Below are 17969 nucleotides of genomic sequence, written 5' to 3'. Positions count from 1 at the left end.
TGCCCCTTACACATTATGCCAACCTTTATTAATGCCCTTCATACACATAATGACACACATAATGCACCTTACACATATGTTGCACATTATTAATGCCCTTATACACATGACACACATAATGCCCATTACACATGTTGCACATTATTAATGCCCTTATACACATGACACACATAATGCCTGTTTACACATATGTCACACATTATTAATGCATTTATACATGACACACAGAATGCCCCTTACACATATGCCGAACACTATTGCACAACCAACCCACCCGCAGACAGCACTCGCACAGCCGCTAAAACTGTGACCTCTGCCTCTGCTTGGATACAGATGTGTCCTCATACATCTTGCCTCAATAGGCCATGCAGCTCCTGGCCAGTTCTGCTAACGTTGGGTGCCTTTTTTGCTGAAAATTCATCTTATTTGCATTGTTATGACCAGTACATACAAGGAGCTTTCAATGATTAAAATGATATGTGGCATGAATATATTCTGTGTGCGACTGTGGCTGTACCTGCATACAGAATGCTATGTTACAGTGATTTCCATGAATACCCTATTTCATATGCAGATACAGCCTCACTCACACACAGAATATAGGCATGTTGCATATCATTTTAATCAGCAGAAGCTGCTGATGCCCCTAGGCATTCCAAATGCCCTAGGCAATTGCCTAGTTTGCCTATGCCTAAGGCCGGCTCTGCATGGTTAATTTGGGGTACTGTGTATAGCTTAAGGTCCAGGACTAGCAATATGCATATCCTGTTCCATGTTCACCCCATCTTGGGGACAAATTACATGCAAGGTAACAATGATGCACGATGCGGGTAATCATTGTAGGGAAATAAATGCCAGTTTTTGCCCAGTACTAGGGTGCAATCAAAATTGAGCTATTTTATCCTTCCCAGGTAACTAGCACTATGGCAACTATCATACGATGGAACCTCGCTGCATATTTATTTATAAACAGTTAAGTACACACACACATTCATTCTAGAGTTAATTTTGTTGGAAGCCGATTAACCTACTAGTATATTTTTGGATTGTGAGACTCCAAAGTACCCGGAGTAAACCCATTCAAGCAGGGGGAGAATGTTCAAACTCTGCACAGTTAGATCCATGGTGGGAATCGAATGCATGGACCTCAGCGATGTGAAGCAGTAATGCTAACCATGTACAAGCTTATCAGTGTTCACAGCAGAAGATAAATGCCTTAATTCTGTGGGAAGCTGTGACCAGTCCAGTTACATGATTGCCTTAGGTCAGGGCCATTGTCATTATGGGGGTTATTCTAGTCCATTCTTTCTGACAAAATCCTTCTTAGATGGACAAAACCATGTGCACTGCGGGTGGGGCAGATGTAACTTGTGCAGAGAGAATTAGATTTGGGTGGGGTTTTTCTTCAAAGTGAGATCTATATTGAAGTGTAAAATCATGCAGTCAGTATTTTCCCTGCACAGAAACAAAATAACTCACCCAAATCTAATTCTCTCTGCACATGTTACATCTGCCCCCCTGCAGTGCACATGGTTTTGTCCATCTAAGAAGGATTTTGTCCGAAAGAATGAACTAGAATAAACCCCTATATGAGGAGGCGAATTGTAGATAATATAATATGTCACAGATTCGGATAAAGGAGCAGTCCACTAATATTATCCGAAAAACACTGCTCTTACATTCCGTAGGGTATGATTCTAGTACCCAATACTTGTTTGGGTTGCAACACTTGGTGCTCTAATACAAAAAATGATAGTCCCCTGTAAATTGATTGAACTGGTATATATAGAAACATAGAAGTAAATTTACTAAGATGGGAGTTTTATTTCATATGGGATGTTGCTATGGGCAACAAATCAGAGTTATGTATTATATTCTAGAATGTGCTAAATAAATAAGAAGTAGATTCTGATTGGTTGCCCATAGAAACATCCCATCTGAAATAGAATGCCCGGTACTCTTTACCTAGAAGGGCGCCCATCGCGGGCATTGAATGCACTAAAAAATAGGGTGCGATGCGACCGACGCGATGCCCGCGATTTCCCATAGGGAACAATGTTAAATGCCTCAATTGACCCGATTTTTCCATAGGAAACAATGTTAAATGGCCCACAGAGGCCAAATAGCCACCCTGAAGTGTGAAATGGCCCCCACAATTGCTAACGCCACCCCACGATCAACGTGAACCCGAAGCGTGGCGAGCGCAGCGAGCCCGCGAGGGGCGGCGGTACGCGTCCTACGACCTTTTCATACCCCCACTATCCACGTCAGCGTGGAGTTGAGAATAGAATGGTGTGGCGAGCGCAGCGAGCCACCGAGCTCGAAGCGTGGCGAGCGCAGCGAGCCCCGCGAGGGGACGCGGATACCTGTGAAGCCCGCGAAGGGACGCGTTTACCTGTGAAGGTATCCGCGTCCGCTCGCCACGGGCTCGGTGGCTCGCCACACTATTCTATTCTCAACTCCACGCCGACGTGGATAGTGGGGGTATGAAAAGGTCATAGGACGCGTACCGCTGCGCTCGCCACGCTTCGGGTTCACGTTGATCGTGGGGTGGCGTTAACAATTGTGGGGGCCATTTCACACTTCAGGGTGGCTATTTGGCCTCTGTGGGCCATTTAACATTGTTTCCTATGGAAAAATCGGGTCAATTGAGGCATTGAACAGGACAATCGGGTCAATTGAGACATTTAACATTGTTCCCTATGGGAAATCGCAGGCATCGCGTCGGTCGCATTGCACCCGATTTTTTAGTGCATTCAATGCCCGCGATTTTTTACCTGCGATGACCATGATCAAAATCGTGGGCGCCGTGCTAGGTAAAGAGTACCGAATGCCCATCTTAGTAAACAAACCACATAGAATTTGATGGTAGATAAGAACCACCTGGCCCATCTAGTCTGCCCCTTTTATAACCTTATAATAACATAAACCTTTTTGTTCCCTATTTTTTTTGCAATCTTTATGCCTATCCCAAGCAGTTAAATTGTTCTACTGCATTAGCACCTACCACCTCTGATTGGATCATTGGAGGCTATTCCACTTATTTACAACCTTTTCTGTGAATTAATGTTTCTTCAAACCTGCTTCCCTCCAGTTTTAGTGTATGTCCTTGTGTCCTAATACTTCTCTTCCGTTGAAGACTAGGGGGGTAGTCAATCTTGCCGTTTCTTTGCTAAAACAGTGAAATATCGACCATTTCCACACAGAATTTGTGTCTTTTTCTATGGAAAAATGGGCGCTAATTCGAAAATTTAGCAGCCGTTTACCCAAAAGCAGATTTGTCTTTTCAAAGAGCCGGATCTGCAGATGTGAATCCCATTATTTCGTAAATTTGGACATAATGGGAAACATTGAATACCCCCTTAGTTGAATATATATCAATAATCAGGCTTTAGAGACAATAATTTCGTATTACTGTTAATCGCAGCAAGCACAACATCTACAGATGGCGGTTATTGCCAGGACAAAACTCAGGAATGCATTTCAGTGAAAGTAATATATTAACCATTTATAAATTCCAGATTAGAAGAGATGATTAAAGTGATGATGGGGAAAATTTCTGGGCTGAAAATCGCTCAGCGAATACACTTTTAGCGATTTTCGCCCATTTTAGCAAAACATTTGAAAGGTTTTGTGATGCTACTGCCCCAGTTCCACCCAGTCAGCCACCATGCATATGTTTGAGCATGCACAAAAAATATATATTTTTTCCCTATAATTTTTTTTCTATCAAATTCTTTTGAGGCAATGGTCAGCGACCATTGCATCAGAAGATTCTAAGGCAAAATCCCAACCATAAGTTGATGGTGGGCTTCACATCCACAGCCTGCTTCCACTTCCTAATAGTATGACCCTCATTCTGGTCGAATTTCGCAGCTTTATGAGCCAATTAAACTCCTCCCTCCGCAAAATTCCCCTGCACGCATGTAAATGGATGTTTTGCATAAACATCCATTCGCTGGATGCATGCGGTTCAGAAATCATTCCATAGTCGCCGACCGTCTAATGATTTCTCATGCGCTCTCAAATCTAAGTTAGTCTCTGCTGGTGCCCTTGTATGGGAAGGGGGCGGGCAGCTGACATCAGCTGCCTAACCCTGGCGAGTTACCATGGGAACACCCAGCGGTTTCATGGGAACCTCCATGAAATGCTGGGCATTCCCATAGCAGGGCCGAAACTAGGGTTTCCGGCGCCCGGGGCAAGGCAGTCTTTTGGTGCCCCCCCCCCACCCTAGTGATGCTGCGCGCCGAAGGCGCGCCGAAATTTTCGGGGGGCGTGGCCTAATTTGGGGGCGTGGCCTATAATCGCTGCTCCCCCCCGCGAGGCCACGCCCCCATTTTGCCGCTATGGGGGCATGACCCAGAGGCTCTGTGAGCCTCTAGCCATGCCCCCAGCCCCCATGCCCCCAGCCACACCGTAATGCCCATTACATACTATACAACACTGCAATGCCCATTACATACTATATAACACTACGCAATGCCCATGACATACTATATAACACCGCAATGCCCATTACAAATAAATACTCCGTAATGCCCATGTCATACTTTATAACACTAAGCAATGCCCATGTCATACTATATAACACGACGCAATGCCCATGACATACTGTATAACACACCATACACATTTGACACATAAGTGCCACTTACCTATATGCTCAATGCCAGGGGCTTCATGCCGATGCCAAGGTGGACTGAATTTGCTTGTTGCCGAGGGGGATAGATCTGTGCCTCTGTGCTCGTTGCCGAGGGGGATAGATCTGTGCCTCTGCTCGTTGCCAAGGGGGATAGATATGTGCCAGTGTGCTCGTTGCCGAGGGGGATTGATCTGTGCCAGTGTGCTCGTTGCCGAGGGGGATTGATCTGTGCCTCTGTGCTCGTTGCCGAGGGGGATTGATCTGTGCCTCTGTGCTCGTTGCCGAGGGGGATAGATCTGTGCCTCTGTGCTCGTTGCCGAGGGGGATTGATCTGTGCCAGTGTGCTCGTTGCCGAGGGGGATTGATCTGTGCCAGTGTGCTCGTTGCCAAGGGGGATAGAATGCCAGTGTGCTCGTTGCCAAGGGGGATAGAATGCCAGTGTGCTCGTTGCCAAGGGGGATAGAATGCCAGTGTGCTCGTTGCCAAGGGGGATAGAATGCCAGTGTGCTCGTTGCCAAGGGGGATAGAACCCCCCCCCTCCCCCGCCTGCGGGAGGCAGACAGGCAGGCAGGCTTGTCAGTGTGCCTGTGCCTGCCTGCCCGTCCCCTCACGTCTCCCCCGCTGTATTCGCGGGAGAGACGTGCTGCTGCTGTGCTGTATGATTTTAACATTTCTAACTCCCGCTGCTGGACCGCTAGCCAATGGCCGTTCGCGGTCCAGCAGCCAATCAACTGGTGGCTGCTGGACCGCGAGCGGCCATTGGCTAGCGGTCCAGCAGCATATGCAATACCGCAGCAGCACGTCTCTCCCGCATACACAGCGGGGGAGACGTGAGGGGACGGGAGCAGGGCAGCCAGCGGGGGAGCGGGGAGACGAGGGGGCGGCGGCGGGCGGCCATCTTTGATGTGGCAGCGGCTGCGGCGCTAGCTCCCCGCTGCTGCCGCTGGTCACACCAGCGTCCCCCTGCCTCCAGCGCCCCCTGCCTCCAGCGCCCGGTGCGCGTGCCCCCCCAGCCCCCCCCTAGTTACGGCCCTGCCCATAGGCACAACCCAGGTCTACCGCTCCAAGTCGGCACTGCTGCGTGTGAACGGGTCGGCACCGTGCTAGTTCGCACAGAGGCTGCACATGCACAAATTGATGCACATGCGCACAAACAAACATCACTCCCCTGTGCAAACATGCAGGGGCGCGATTCAACCTGAATGAGGGCCTATGTCCATCCTCTACCCCACTTTAAATTTTTGCAGTGCCACTGCCCACTGCCCACTGCGAGTCTGAGTGTATAGGGTAGTGTCTAGATCCCATCAAGCTCTGTCTGGGTCCCCCCAAAATATAGAGACTAGTTCCCATGCAGTATAGGTTACAGGATGAGACGTTCAGTGAGGGCGGAAGTTGTTAGATGCCCTCACAACGTTTTTTAATTTATGTGTAATTCATGTAGGTGTCGGTTATTTTGTTTTATTTTTGCAGCATTGTACCCTCGCGGGCACGCTACGCTCGCACGCTTCGGGCACGGTGGTTCGCTTCGCTCGCATTCCCCCTCCAGGTATACGTGGACCCAGGGCATGATGGGAAAATTACCAAAACTGCATGGGATCTAGACACTACCGTCCCGTATGTATAGTCGCTGTGTTTTGTGTAATGGGCGCCGCTCACTGGCTATTCCCGTCACGTGACACTACGCAGGCGCTCTCTTCATTCGTTCCATTTCCAACAATCTTTATTGACACTACAATCAGTTAACAGTCACTTTTCCCCCCTGCGCTGCGTGTGCAAGCGTAGCCAGCGTGTTCCCTGGGCCCCGAATCTTCTCCCTATTGCTCAATGAAGAAGCAGGGTGTTCCGGGACCCGGGGGGGTCACTGACCGGCTCACCAAGCCCAGCTGCCTGATCGTGGCCAGCGCGGTGACCGGAGGTGAGACGGCGGGCCAGATCATGTGACTGCCGCGGGGTCATGTGACTCACACCGCCTGCACATCTCGCAGCCTGTGTGTGATACATATGTCCCTGCCTGCAGCTGTTGCAGTGCAGCATGATGTGTTCCGATAGGGGAAGGGGACCGGCTACAAAGTCCTGCACAGTGCACACACGCAGGTGGGGTGGCAGTCGCACTTCATTGGTATTAGCTGGAGGTGCAGATTCCAAATACACGTTTGTGTATAGATGTAAGAAGAAATATCCGCAACTGCTGCGTAAAAGATAGCATGTATAGAACACTCATTTGTACATTGTGTCCTAGTAGTCAGTGCACTATAATGCGATTCTGTCCCTGTATGTGATGTGCCACCTGTAAATGGCACCACTGTTATAAGGATGTACTAGGGAAGTAAAGCTTTATATGGCCCATTTATTTAATAGTTGCAGCTAAAAGGTGTTTTTGGGGGTTTGCCGCAAATATTAAGTATTACCTCAATGTATCAGGAGGGACAGCCGCATTATGCACCACCGCTATCCGCATCATGGGGAATGAGAATCTGCCTGACGTTTCAACATCGGGCAGCATTACTTTGGGGTCCCTGGGCTACCATCCTGAGATGGTGGTAGCCTACGGGCTACAGACCTCACTGCCGCTGGCAGCCCGTGACCCAGCTGAGCGCATCATAGGGACGGGCTCCTTGAATCTGTGCGATAGGATCGCATATTACAACGGGATCCTGGACTGTAATATTCTGCCCAGAACGCATTGTATATGTGATCCTTAAAAATGGAGCCAATAGCACGTATCAGCAGTGCTGTGAGAGCGTGACTAACAAACTAGACCACGGGCTCTAGGTGCAGGACTACAAGCTCTGGCAGGGCATGCTAGATACTAAGTGCTGAATTTAGTGAAGATAAATTACTCTGTCATCACAGCTTAAAAAAGCAATTTATTTTCTAAAGCTGGGTACACTGCAATTTTGTTAATAGTATGTACAATATCGTTAACCATATTATCGTGCATATTGTCAGTGTGTACCCACTATATCGTTAATGATGTGTGCTGCCACAGGTTGTTAACGCCCTTCTGTGTCGTCTGAACATGAAGTCAAATCTGACAATATCGTCAGTGACTGCATATTTGGCGGTGGTCCTGCCACCAACAATATCGTTCAGTGTTATTAGCACAAATAATACCGTCTGCCATATTGCATATCTTGTCGATATCTGTGGTGCCACATATTGTATAGTGTGTATGAGGCTTAAAGCATACTTGCTTACCTGACCCTCTCCATGAGGGAAAAAATGCTCTGTACCTGGACTTCCCTGGTAATGTATTATTGCCAGCACCTGTGGGGAGCTAGATAATTGATAAGAAAGGTGTTTCACCACAGGTGATGGCAATCATACATTACCAGGGAAGACAAGGAACAGAGTATTGTGTCCCTCATGGAGAGGGTCAGGTAGGCAAGTATGGCTAAAGGCCCATACACACTGGGTGACTTTGAGCTGAAAGTCACTAAAAACAACATGTTTGAGTAGCTTTCAGCTCCATGCCGCCCAGTGTGTATGCCCCGGCGATGAGCGTTGCTGCACGCTCCCGCATCATCGCCAGGAAAGCCGCTCATCTGCTGGTTATACCAGCAGATGAGGGGCTCTCCCCACTGACGGCGCTGGGCAGGGGGGAAGCTGCTCAGTGTGTATGCACTGAGCGGCTTTCTCCCCCAGCTGAGCATAGTCGCCCAGTGTGTATGGACCTTTAAAGGTTATTAAGCTTACTAATATGATAAATCATTCTTCTGAGTAGTAACATTTATCTGGTACACATTTGTGATCAGGTGTCTCCGCACCATCATTCCTGCAGACCTTCACTCTCGCAAGCTCAGCATTTAATCTCCAAGTGGCTTCTCCTGGGGTAAGTTATGTAAAATAATGTTGCTATAAAATAGCCTCTAACAAAATAAAAAAGTAAAGATCTTTTCACAAAAATAAACTGATGTCAACCTGTCCAGTTTCTTCAAGGATATATAGTTATTGAACTGGTTAAAGATAATTGATCTTACAAGAAATATTTTAGCAGAGTTATTTATCCTAGTTTACTCAGTATAGATGCGTTATGAGGGGTGACATTGGCGTTTCAGTGGGATGAGTCTTTCCACATAGGAAAATACAGCATTCTACAGCCTAAATTACTGACTTTTGGCCAGAATCAGTCTCCTTCGCAGATCGTCAATAATCATTACTCAGTGATTTCCAGAGTTCTTGCATGTGCCAAAGCGATAAGACTTAAACTGTGGTCTCACCGCAAATTCAGTTTGAGTAGTGGCCGGATGAGGCGACCGAGCGTGTTGTGGGAGTGGTCCAAACAATACAGGTGTGTCCGGACTGCTCCCACAACATGCTTGGTCTCCAAGAGGGAGAGCCACGGTGGCAGCTACGATCCCGAAACATGGCTAGCCTGTAGATCCCTCCCTGGGCACATCGCAGGGAGGGACTTGGCAAGCAGGGTGGCCTTGCCCTGTCAGTGATAGCAAATACATGCTATAGTGTGTATTTTACCCTAAATTGCGGACCCGGACTACATTTTACAAATTGAGTAAGCTACCAGTGACGCGCACTGCTGTAGCCAATCCTGTTGGGCTGTTGGGCAGCCGGCACTGGGGAGCAGTAGAGGAGCAGCGGTGGCCTGGGAGGAGGAGAGTCGGGAGGCCGGGCCTTTGAACCCTTTTCTTTTTCCCCTCTTTTCTCTCCTATGCTGTCTCTCGCCACACCCTGCCTCTGTCACATCCCTCTTCCTTGAAAAAAGGTGTTCTGCTTCACTTTAAAGAATCAATGGTAACATTTAAAATGCAAAAATATATAATTTTAATAAAAAAACCTGTCAACAATAAATAAAAAAATGTGTCATGCTAAAATAAAGACATTAAAAAGCAGTAAATGGGATACGATTATTAAAGGTGCAGTATTCAGATATTAGTCACCCGTTGCTTCTGATTTATGTCCCATGTAAATCTTGTGTAATGTCCCAGTTGGTAATTGGTACCTCCAAATAGCTATTTGGGTATTGGTGGATGTTACCGGTATTACTGGCGAAAGTCGCTATTCCTCTGGAGAGATGGTAGGCGCTGTATGGTTGCTGCAGGCTGGATATACCTGTCTTCTCCTTAGCCAGGGGTGTTTAAAGCTTTGGATGTTGATAGCCGGTAAGATGGAATGGCATCCACAATGGGGTCCCAAGAATTATATTGTTTGATGGGTCAGTATTGGGACCAAGGCATCCGGGTGTAGTAAGAATTGGAATCAGCACCTCTCCATCAACGCGTTTCGCTGTTATAGTACAGCTTTTTCAATCCTTGCTGTGTCTACTCTTTCTTTCTCCCCTGCTCTCTTTTCCTGCCCCCTCTTTCTCTCAACTCTCTCTCCTTCGCCTTGTCTCACCTCTCTTTATCTCTCTCTCTCCTTTTATGTTATACCTCTATCTTGCAGTCTTTCCCTTGCTACCCCCCCCCCCCCTTTCTCTCTCCACCTGGTGCTGTCTTTCTCACTCGTCCACTGACATGCTCATCTCTTGCTCCTGTCTTTCCCTGACATTATTTCTTACTCCTTCCTTCTCTTGCTCCTACCACTTTATCTGACATCCTCTCTGTTTCGCACCTCATTCCCTCTAACCATGAAGCCCTCTCTCTCCCACATTCTCACTCCTCCCTTTTTTGCTCTTCGCTTTCTCTCCCCAACACCCTCTTTGTCTCTCACTCCACTCTTTCCTCTGCCCCCACCCCAAGAGGCATTGTAGAGACTTAAGTAGAGTAATGGGGGGTTAGCTCAAAAGCATAATATGTGATGGTACCCAGAAACAGTGGAGTAGGACCCAAAAAAACTGCAACCAGCCCTGTAAACAACTGCAGTTTATCGCTTTCACTTTTAATATACCGTTTGCAGTACTTTTATTTGAGCCCAATTATCTATATTTGTAAAATCAATGAATGGCATTTCAGTGAATATATTAATATTTGTTTGTTCTGTTGTAAGTGGCTTCTACAGCTGTTTATATTATCCATATATAATCCATGGATTTGCTACAGAAAATAATTCCCTGTATACTGGAGATCATCTAATCTGGTTTTACAGTAGTACGTGTAAAACTGCCCTGCATGGAAAATAATCATTTTGAAAAAATAAAAGTTATGTTTTAACCTCAGTAACTTTCCTTTCAGGGAAAGGCTCTAGACTTTGTGGGTGTCAATGAAACAGACACAAGATGGTTCCAGGATTTCCAATTGAAGCCATACGCCAACCCAGCAAGACTGGAGTCAATAGATGGTGAGCAAGGCTGCTGTGATTGAATATCTGGCAAGGAGAACTATCTGCAGTGTGACACAATGCTATCTGACATTTAGGTTTAAACTTGTGATATCTAAAGGCCCCCATTCACTACAGCAATTTGGGTGGAATTCAGCCGTTCCCGAAAGATCGGGCCCAGAAATCGGCCCGAATTGGATGCGTATGATGTCACATCTAGTCCAATGCGTGGTCCCGTGCTCATTGAACCTGAGTCGGAGGTCAGACCACCTCCAACTCAGACAACCCTCCCTGCGGCAGGGAACAGGGGTTGCATGCGATACATCACATGTGAAAGGACCGCATTCGATCCTGTCGCCCCGGGTTATGTGTAGTTATAGGTTATTCCAAAACCCATGCAGTTCCTCTTCCCTGTCTGAGGTGTCGCTTACTACTGTGGAGCTTCTAGCACTGGCCTCCTCTGAATGTCAGTGCTGAAATAAAGACCATGCAGTGCTAGAAGCACCACACCGGATATCGACACCCCAAGCAGGGAAGAGGAACTACACGGGTTTTGGAAGATGCAGGGTGCTAAAATAAACACCAAATAAGTGAAAGCATCTTGCTAATCAGGACACAATACATGACTCTATAAGGAAAGCTCCAGGGCCATAACTAGGGTGGTGTGGAGTGTGTCACTGCACACAATGCTGCAGGGTATGGGGTGCTGTTTGCAGCACTTGTTAATTATCTGTTTTAATTACTTTTAGTTCTTTTAGTCCAATGGTTCTCAAACTGTGGGCCCTGACCCCAAAGTGGGTCGTGACCATCTCTGCATGGGGTCACGACCATGTTGTTAACCATCAGGTTGATGACTTCTCTAATCTCTCATCCAAGTAGTTTGAAAAATCAGTTGAATTGTTCCTTCAGACTCCTCCCATCATTTAGTGCCTCCACCATACTGTCATGTATGTGCTATCTGCTGACCACACATGTGTGTGACCATTCTGTGGTAACTTGCTGGGGTCCCGTAATAATTTTTATTGTCTGACGGGGTCCCAGAGCAAAATAGTTTGAGGGCCGCTGCTCTAGTCAGTACGGTGAAGAAAGAAAGGCTGAAGTGTATTGGCACTATTCATGTTTTCTTATCCCTTTTTCACCCTAGGCTCTCGGTACCATGCACTCCTAATCCCACACTGCCCGGGTGCTATGACTGACTTGGCAAACAGCGGTTATCTGGCGAGGATCTTGCAGAACTTCAAAGCAGAAAAGAGTAAGACGAAAATTATTTATTTATTAACAGTTCCTTATATAGCGCACACATATTCCGCGGCGCTGTACAGAGAATATTTGAACATTCACATCAGTCCCTGCCCCAGTAGAGCTTACAATCTATATTCCCTACCACATATACTGTACACGCACACACAGACAATCTAGGGTTAATTTTGTTTGGAGCCAGTTAGCCTACCAGTATATTTTTGGATTGTGGGAGGAAACCGGAGTACCCGGAGGAAACCCACGCAGGCACGGGGAGAATATACAAACTCTGCCCAGTTAGGGACATTGTGGCAATGGAACCCATGACCTTAGTGCTGTGAGGCAGTAATGCTAACCATTACACCATCTGTACAGAAGCAATGGTCACATAAACTGCCTCTTTCACATGAGGTTTGAACATTGTGTTATTTGGATGACTTAATTGTTTTGTGGCGTCTGAGAGATGGACATAGCTGTCTCTTCCAAATAATTGTAAAAAAAAACACTAAAATTTAATTATAATTTAGCAATAAGACTAGATGGATTCTGTAAGGGAAATCGACCCTCACTCAGTATTCAATTACCATTGAAAAAAAAAAAAAAGCCTTTTGCTTTGCCAGGTGAAACAAATACCTGATAAGCAGGACATGTAGTGCAATTAATGTATAGGATTCAGCTGGATGGGGAAACACTGATAGGTTGGAGCATCATTTAAATGACACCAAGTGGCAGACACATTTACACCTTGATAAAGTCCCCGGAGTGGGAAGAAACGCGTAGGTGCTGTCTGCAAACACTGGATCGGGATAATACATCTGCAGGAGAGAGAGACGGGGTGACTGATGCCTTGGCTTATATACTCATACTTGTCAGAACTTTTTCATTTCAGTTCTTGACCGATCTGGGAATTACTCCACCACCACTTTGGCTTATTTTGTATAGCAATGTACTCCATGTGCTATTCCATACATCCACACATCAGACCAACTTTCCTCCAACCATCCAACTAGTTGGTTGGTTGGACTTAAAATCTGGTACTGTATGGGGGCAAATGCCAATAAGCAGTTTGCTCACAAACTCAGGAGAATGGACAAAAACATTCAGTGAAATTCTTTAAATCATATAGTTCCAACTACAGTACATTGTCTGAGTAACAGTTGTTTCCGATTTGGGAAACAAAGGACTTAATTACAAATTACATTTGCTCTTATCCAGTACCATGTTTTTATTCCATCCAACCAACTAGTTGGATGGTTGGAGGAAAGTTGGTCTGATGTGTGGCAGGCATAAGATATATCCCCTGTTTTTATTGAATTTGGCATTCAACCTTTGTGATTTTATCCGCTGTATTAAAATTCAGTTTATACTGTACTTCGCTATAGCTGATATTTCTTTTGCATGAAATTTCATGACGCATGGGGAAAGTGTTACAACATCTGGGTTGATGAACCACATATCCAGCGCCTGATAGGTTATTTATTTATTAGCAGTTTCTTATATAGCGCACACAGATTCTGCAGCGCTTTACAGAGAATATTTGACCATTCACATCAGTCCCTGCCCCAGAGGAGCTTACAAACTATATTCCCTACCACATTTACACACACAGACATTCTAGGGTTATTTTTTTTTTTTTTTTTGGGAGCCAATTAACCTACCAGTATATTTTTGGATTGTGGGAGGAAACCGGAGTACCTGGAGGAAACCCACGCAAGTACGGGGAGAATATACAAACTCCGCACAGTTAGGGCCATGATGGGTATTGAACCCATGACCTCAGTGCTGTGAGGCAGTAATACTAACCATTACACCATCCGTACTGCCCAGTAGGTTATAGGTTATAGCATGGGTCTTCAAACTGTGGCCCTCCAGATGGTGTGAAACTACAAATCCCAGCATGCCTTGCCACAGTTTTAACACTCCCTTATAGCAAAACTGTGGCAAGGCATGCTGGGATTTGTAGTTTCACAACATCTGGAGGTCCACTGTTTGAAGACCCATGGGTTATATATTCCAATTTTTCTATTTACACCTTATATAGGATCCACGGGAGTTCATTAGCTTGGCCTGTTCAGTTATTGGCCCCTTAGAGGTAAACAATCTAATTGCAGTTGAAGAGTGCGAGTTGCCATTGCAAATGCATGGACACACCATAATGGTTCTGCATTCTGCAGACCTCCCGGCCTGATTTCACCCCAGATTTGCACTATTTTGTATGCAGCCATATAGTGCAGCAACATGAGAACATCACACGCAATTGGATTGAACCCTCAGTTTGCATGGAAATGGAATGCGATTTATTTATTATATGCTAGGTGAAATGGTAGATTGGATTAAGTCAGCCACAGAACCTGTGTAATTCATGAGTTCTATGGATCATTTGGTCTACAACAAGTTGTTAGACAAGCATTAGGTCGACATGCACAAAGGTTGACATGGGTTAAAAAAAAAAGTTACATTTACTAAAACGTACCAACGTGACTCCTTGCATGGCTCACTGCGCTCGCCATGCGGGCACTATTTTATTCTCCCACCATGCCCTAGTTGGATGGTAGGGCATGAAATACAGCCTGTTGGCTCAAAAAACAGTAAAACCCCGCCATGTCGACTTAATGACCCTGTCAACCTAACCCATGTCAACCTAGTGGTGTCCACCTACTTGGTGGTGACCAAATGACTGTATCCCTTCATGAGTGCCCCAGTGTAAAGGGATAGTATGGGAGGCCTAGTATATTATATATGAGAGTGTGACAGTGACCCTGATGAAGTTTAGTCCTAGGCCAAAACCTAAGCCTCGTCAGACTACACCACCATGCTAAAATTGGTGGAGATAGGTTCTACTCTATGCATAAAGGACAAACAGACATAATTTATCTCTTATTATATGGATGATTCTGACAAGCTTGGGGGAGTTTATTATTATTATTATTTTTATCTACAGCTGGTCAATATGCATTCCAAGCCAGTAATCTGATAACATGGAGACCCTAATGTCCTTTTTAGGCCTTTGGTGGAAATATATTCTAAGAGGTGCTGTTGCCCATATGAACTATTTATTATGTCTATCATTTCTCTATTGCATCCTAGAAAATGATTGACAGAACCTGGTTGCTATACCACATCACTTTTCATTTTTAGAAGCTTAAGTAAATTTACCCCTAATACAAGACTAGCCGGTCACCTACTGATTTTTTGCCTGTTAATGTGGTCATTTGGTTCAATATTGCATTGCGTCACATCCTAAATTTCGATTCTAAATGATTAAAATCCAAGTTGTTCTCTGTAGAGAGAAACATGCCATCCACTTACACCTCTGTAGAGAGAAACAATCCAGTCAATTAGCTCTCTGTAGAGCGAAACGGTCACCTACTGATTTTTTGCCTGTTAATGTGGTCATTTGGTTCAATATTGCATTGCGTCACATCCTAAATTTCGATTCTAAATGATTAAAATCCAAGTTGTTCTCTGTAGAGAGAAACATGCCATCCACTTACACCTCTGTAGAGAGAAACAATCCAGTCAATTAGCTCTCTGTAGAGCGAAACAGGCCAGCCAATTGCCTCTCTGTAGAGAGAAACAGGCCAGCCAATTGCCCCTCTGTAGAGAGAAACAGGCCAGCCAATTGCCCCTCTGTAGAGAAAAACAGGCCAGCCAATTGCCTCTCTGTAGAGAGAAACAGGCCAACCAATTGCCTCTCTGTAGAGAGAAACAGGTCAACCAATTGCCTCCCTGTAGAGAGAAACAGGCCAACCAATTGCCTCTCTGTAGAGAAAACAGGCCAACCAATTGCCTCTCTGTAGAGAGAAACAGGCCAACCAATTGCCTCTCTGTAGAGAGAAACAGGTCAACCAATTGCCTCCCTGTAGAGAGAAACAGGCCAACCAATTGCCTCAGGCAATTGCCTCTCTGTAGAGAGAAACAGGCCAGCCAATTGCCTCTCTGTAGAGAGAAACAGGCCAGGCAATTGCCTCTCTGTAGAGAGAAACAGGCCAGGCAATTGCCTCTCTGTAGAGAGAAACAGGCCAGGCAATTGCCTCTCTGTAGAGAGAAACAGGCCAGGCAATTGCCTCTCTGTAGAGAGAAACAGGCCAGCCAATTGCCTCTCTGTAGAGAGAAACAGGCCAGCCAATTGCCTCTCTGTAGAGAGAAACAGGCCAGCCAATTGCCTCTCTGTAGAGAGAAACAGGCCAGGCAATTGCCTCTCTGTAGAGAGAAACAGGCCAGGCAATTGCCTCTCTGTAGAGAGAAACAGGCCAGGCAATTGCCTCTCTGTAGAGAGAAACAGGCCAGGCAATTGCCTCTCTGTAGAGAGAAACAGGCCAGGCAATTGCCTCTCTGTAGAGAGAAACAGGCCAGGCAATTGCCTCTCTGTAGAGAGAAACAGGCCAGGCAATTGCCTCTCTGTAGAGAGAAACAGGCCAGGCAATTGCCTCTCTGTAGAGAGAAACAGGCCAGGCAATTGCCTCTCTGTAGAGAGAAACAGGCCAGGCAATTGCCTCTCTGTAGAGAGAAACAGGCCAGGCAATTGCCTCTCTGTAGAGAGAAACAGGCCAGGCAATTGCCTCTCTGTAGAGAGAAACAGGCCAGGCAATTGCCTCTCTGTAGAGAGAAACAGGCCAGGCAATTGCCTCTCTGTAGAGAGAAACAGGCCAGGCAATTGCCTCTCTGTAGAGAGAAACAGGCCAGGCAATTGCCTCTCTGTAGAGAGAAACAGGCCAGGCAATTGCCTCTCTGTAGAGAGAAACAGGCCAGGCAATTGCCTCTCTGTAGAGAGAAACAGGCCAGGCAATTGCCTCTCTGTAGAGAGAAACAGGCCAGGCAATTGCCTCTCTGTAGAGAGAAACAGGCCAGGCAATTGCCTCTCTGTAGAGAGAAACAGGCCAGGCAATTGCCTCTCTGTAGAGAGAAACAGGCCAGGCAATTGCCTCTCTGTAGAGAGAAACAGGCCAGGCAATTGCCTCTCTGTAGAGAGAAACAGGCCAGGCAATTGCCTCTCTGTAGAGAGAAACAGGCCAGGCAATTGCCTCTCTGTAGAGAGAAACAGGCCAGGCAATTGCCTCTCTGTAGAGAGAAACAGGCCAGGCAATTGCCTCTCTGTAGAGAGAAACAGGCCAGGCAATTGCCTCTCTGTAGAGAGAAACAGGCCAGGCAATTGCCTCTCTGTGGAGAGAAACAGGCCAGGCAATTGCCTCTCTGTGGAGAGAAACAGGCCAGGCAATTGCCTCTCTGTGGAGAGAAACAGGCCAGGCAATTGCCTCTCTGTGGAGAGAAACAGGCCAGGCAATTGCCTCTCTGTGGAGAGAAACAGGCCAGGCAATTGCCTCTCTGTGGAGAGAAACAGGCCAGGCAATTGCCTCTCTGTGGAGAGAAACAGGCCAGGCAATTGCCTCTCTGTGGAGAGAAACAGGCCAGGCAATTGCCTCTCTGTGGAGAGAAACAGGCCAGGCAATTGCCTCTCTGTGGAGAGAAACAGGCCAGGCAATTGCCTCTCTGTGGAGAGAAACAGGCCAGGCAATTGCCTCTCTGTGGAGAGAAACAGGCCAGGCAATTGCCTCTCTGTGGAGAGAAACAGGCCAGGCAATTGCCTCTCTGTGGAGAGAAACAGGCCAGGCAATTGCCTCTCTGTGGAGAGAAACAGGCCAGGCAATTGCCTCTCTGTGGAGAGAAACAGGCCAGGCAATTGCCTCTCCGTGGAGAGAAACAGGCCAGGCAATTGCCTCTCCGTGGAGAGAAACAGGCCAGGCAATTGCCTCTCCGTGGAGAGAAACAGGCCAGGCAATTGCCTCTCCGTGGAGAGAAACAGGCCAGGCAATTGCCTCTCCGTGGAGAGAAACAGGCCAGGCAATTGCCTCTCCGTGGAGAGAAACAGGCC

At 46.6% G+C, this 17969-nt stretch overlaps 1 protein-coding gene and 1 long non-coding RNA gene across 4 annotated transcripts in view; one reads left to right on the top strand and one right to left on the bottom strand.

The window, feature by feature from the left end:
- Positions 1 to 5310, bottom strand: part of LOC146046184 (uncharacterized) — a 38065-nt gene extending 32755 nt beyond the window's left edge. For both annotated transcript variants that reach the window (XR_014465777.1, XR_014465778.1), the window contains exon 1: positions 4656 to 5310. This is a non-coding gene — a long non-coding RNA (uncharacterized LOC146046184). The remainder of the gene's footprint in view (positions 1 to 4655) is intronic.
- Positions 5311 to 6358: 1048 nt separating this feature from the next.
- GATD1 (glutamine amidotransferase class 1 domain containing 1) overlaps positions 6359 to 17969 on the top strand; it is an 18622-nt gene continuing 7011 nt past the window's right edge. Inside the window, exons 1-4 of one of the 2 annotated variants that reach the window (XM_083165388.1) lie at positions 6359 to 6557; positions 8398 to 8474; positions 10774 to 10879; positions 12003 to 12110. In XM_083165388.1, coding sequence (XP_083021514.1) covers positions 6467 to 6557; positions 8398 to 8474; positions 10774 to 10879; positions 12003 to 12110 — 382 coding nt within the window. In that variant the 5' untranslated portion in view covers positions 6359 to 6466. Of the gene's footprint in view, positions 6558 to 6612; positions 6808 to 8397; positions 8475 to 10773; positions 10880 to 12002; positions 12111 to 17969 lie in introns of those variants that run through there. The other variant, XM_083165387.1, reaches the window with a different exon arrangement.

This window comes from Crinia signifera, chromosome 11 (assembly GCF_055691185.1).
Source record: "Crinia signifera chromosome 11, ASM5569118v1, whole genome shotgun sequence".
NCBI classification, from domain to species: domain Eukaryota; kingdom Metazoa; phylum Chordata; class Amphibia; order Anura; family Myobatrachidae; genus Crinia; species Crinia signifera.
This window is presented reverse-complemented; position numbering and strand designations above follow the sequence as displayed.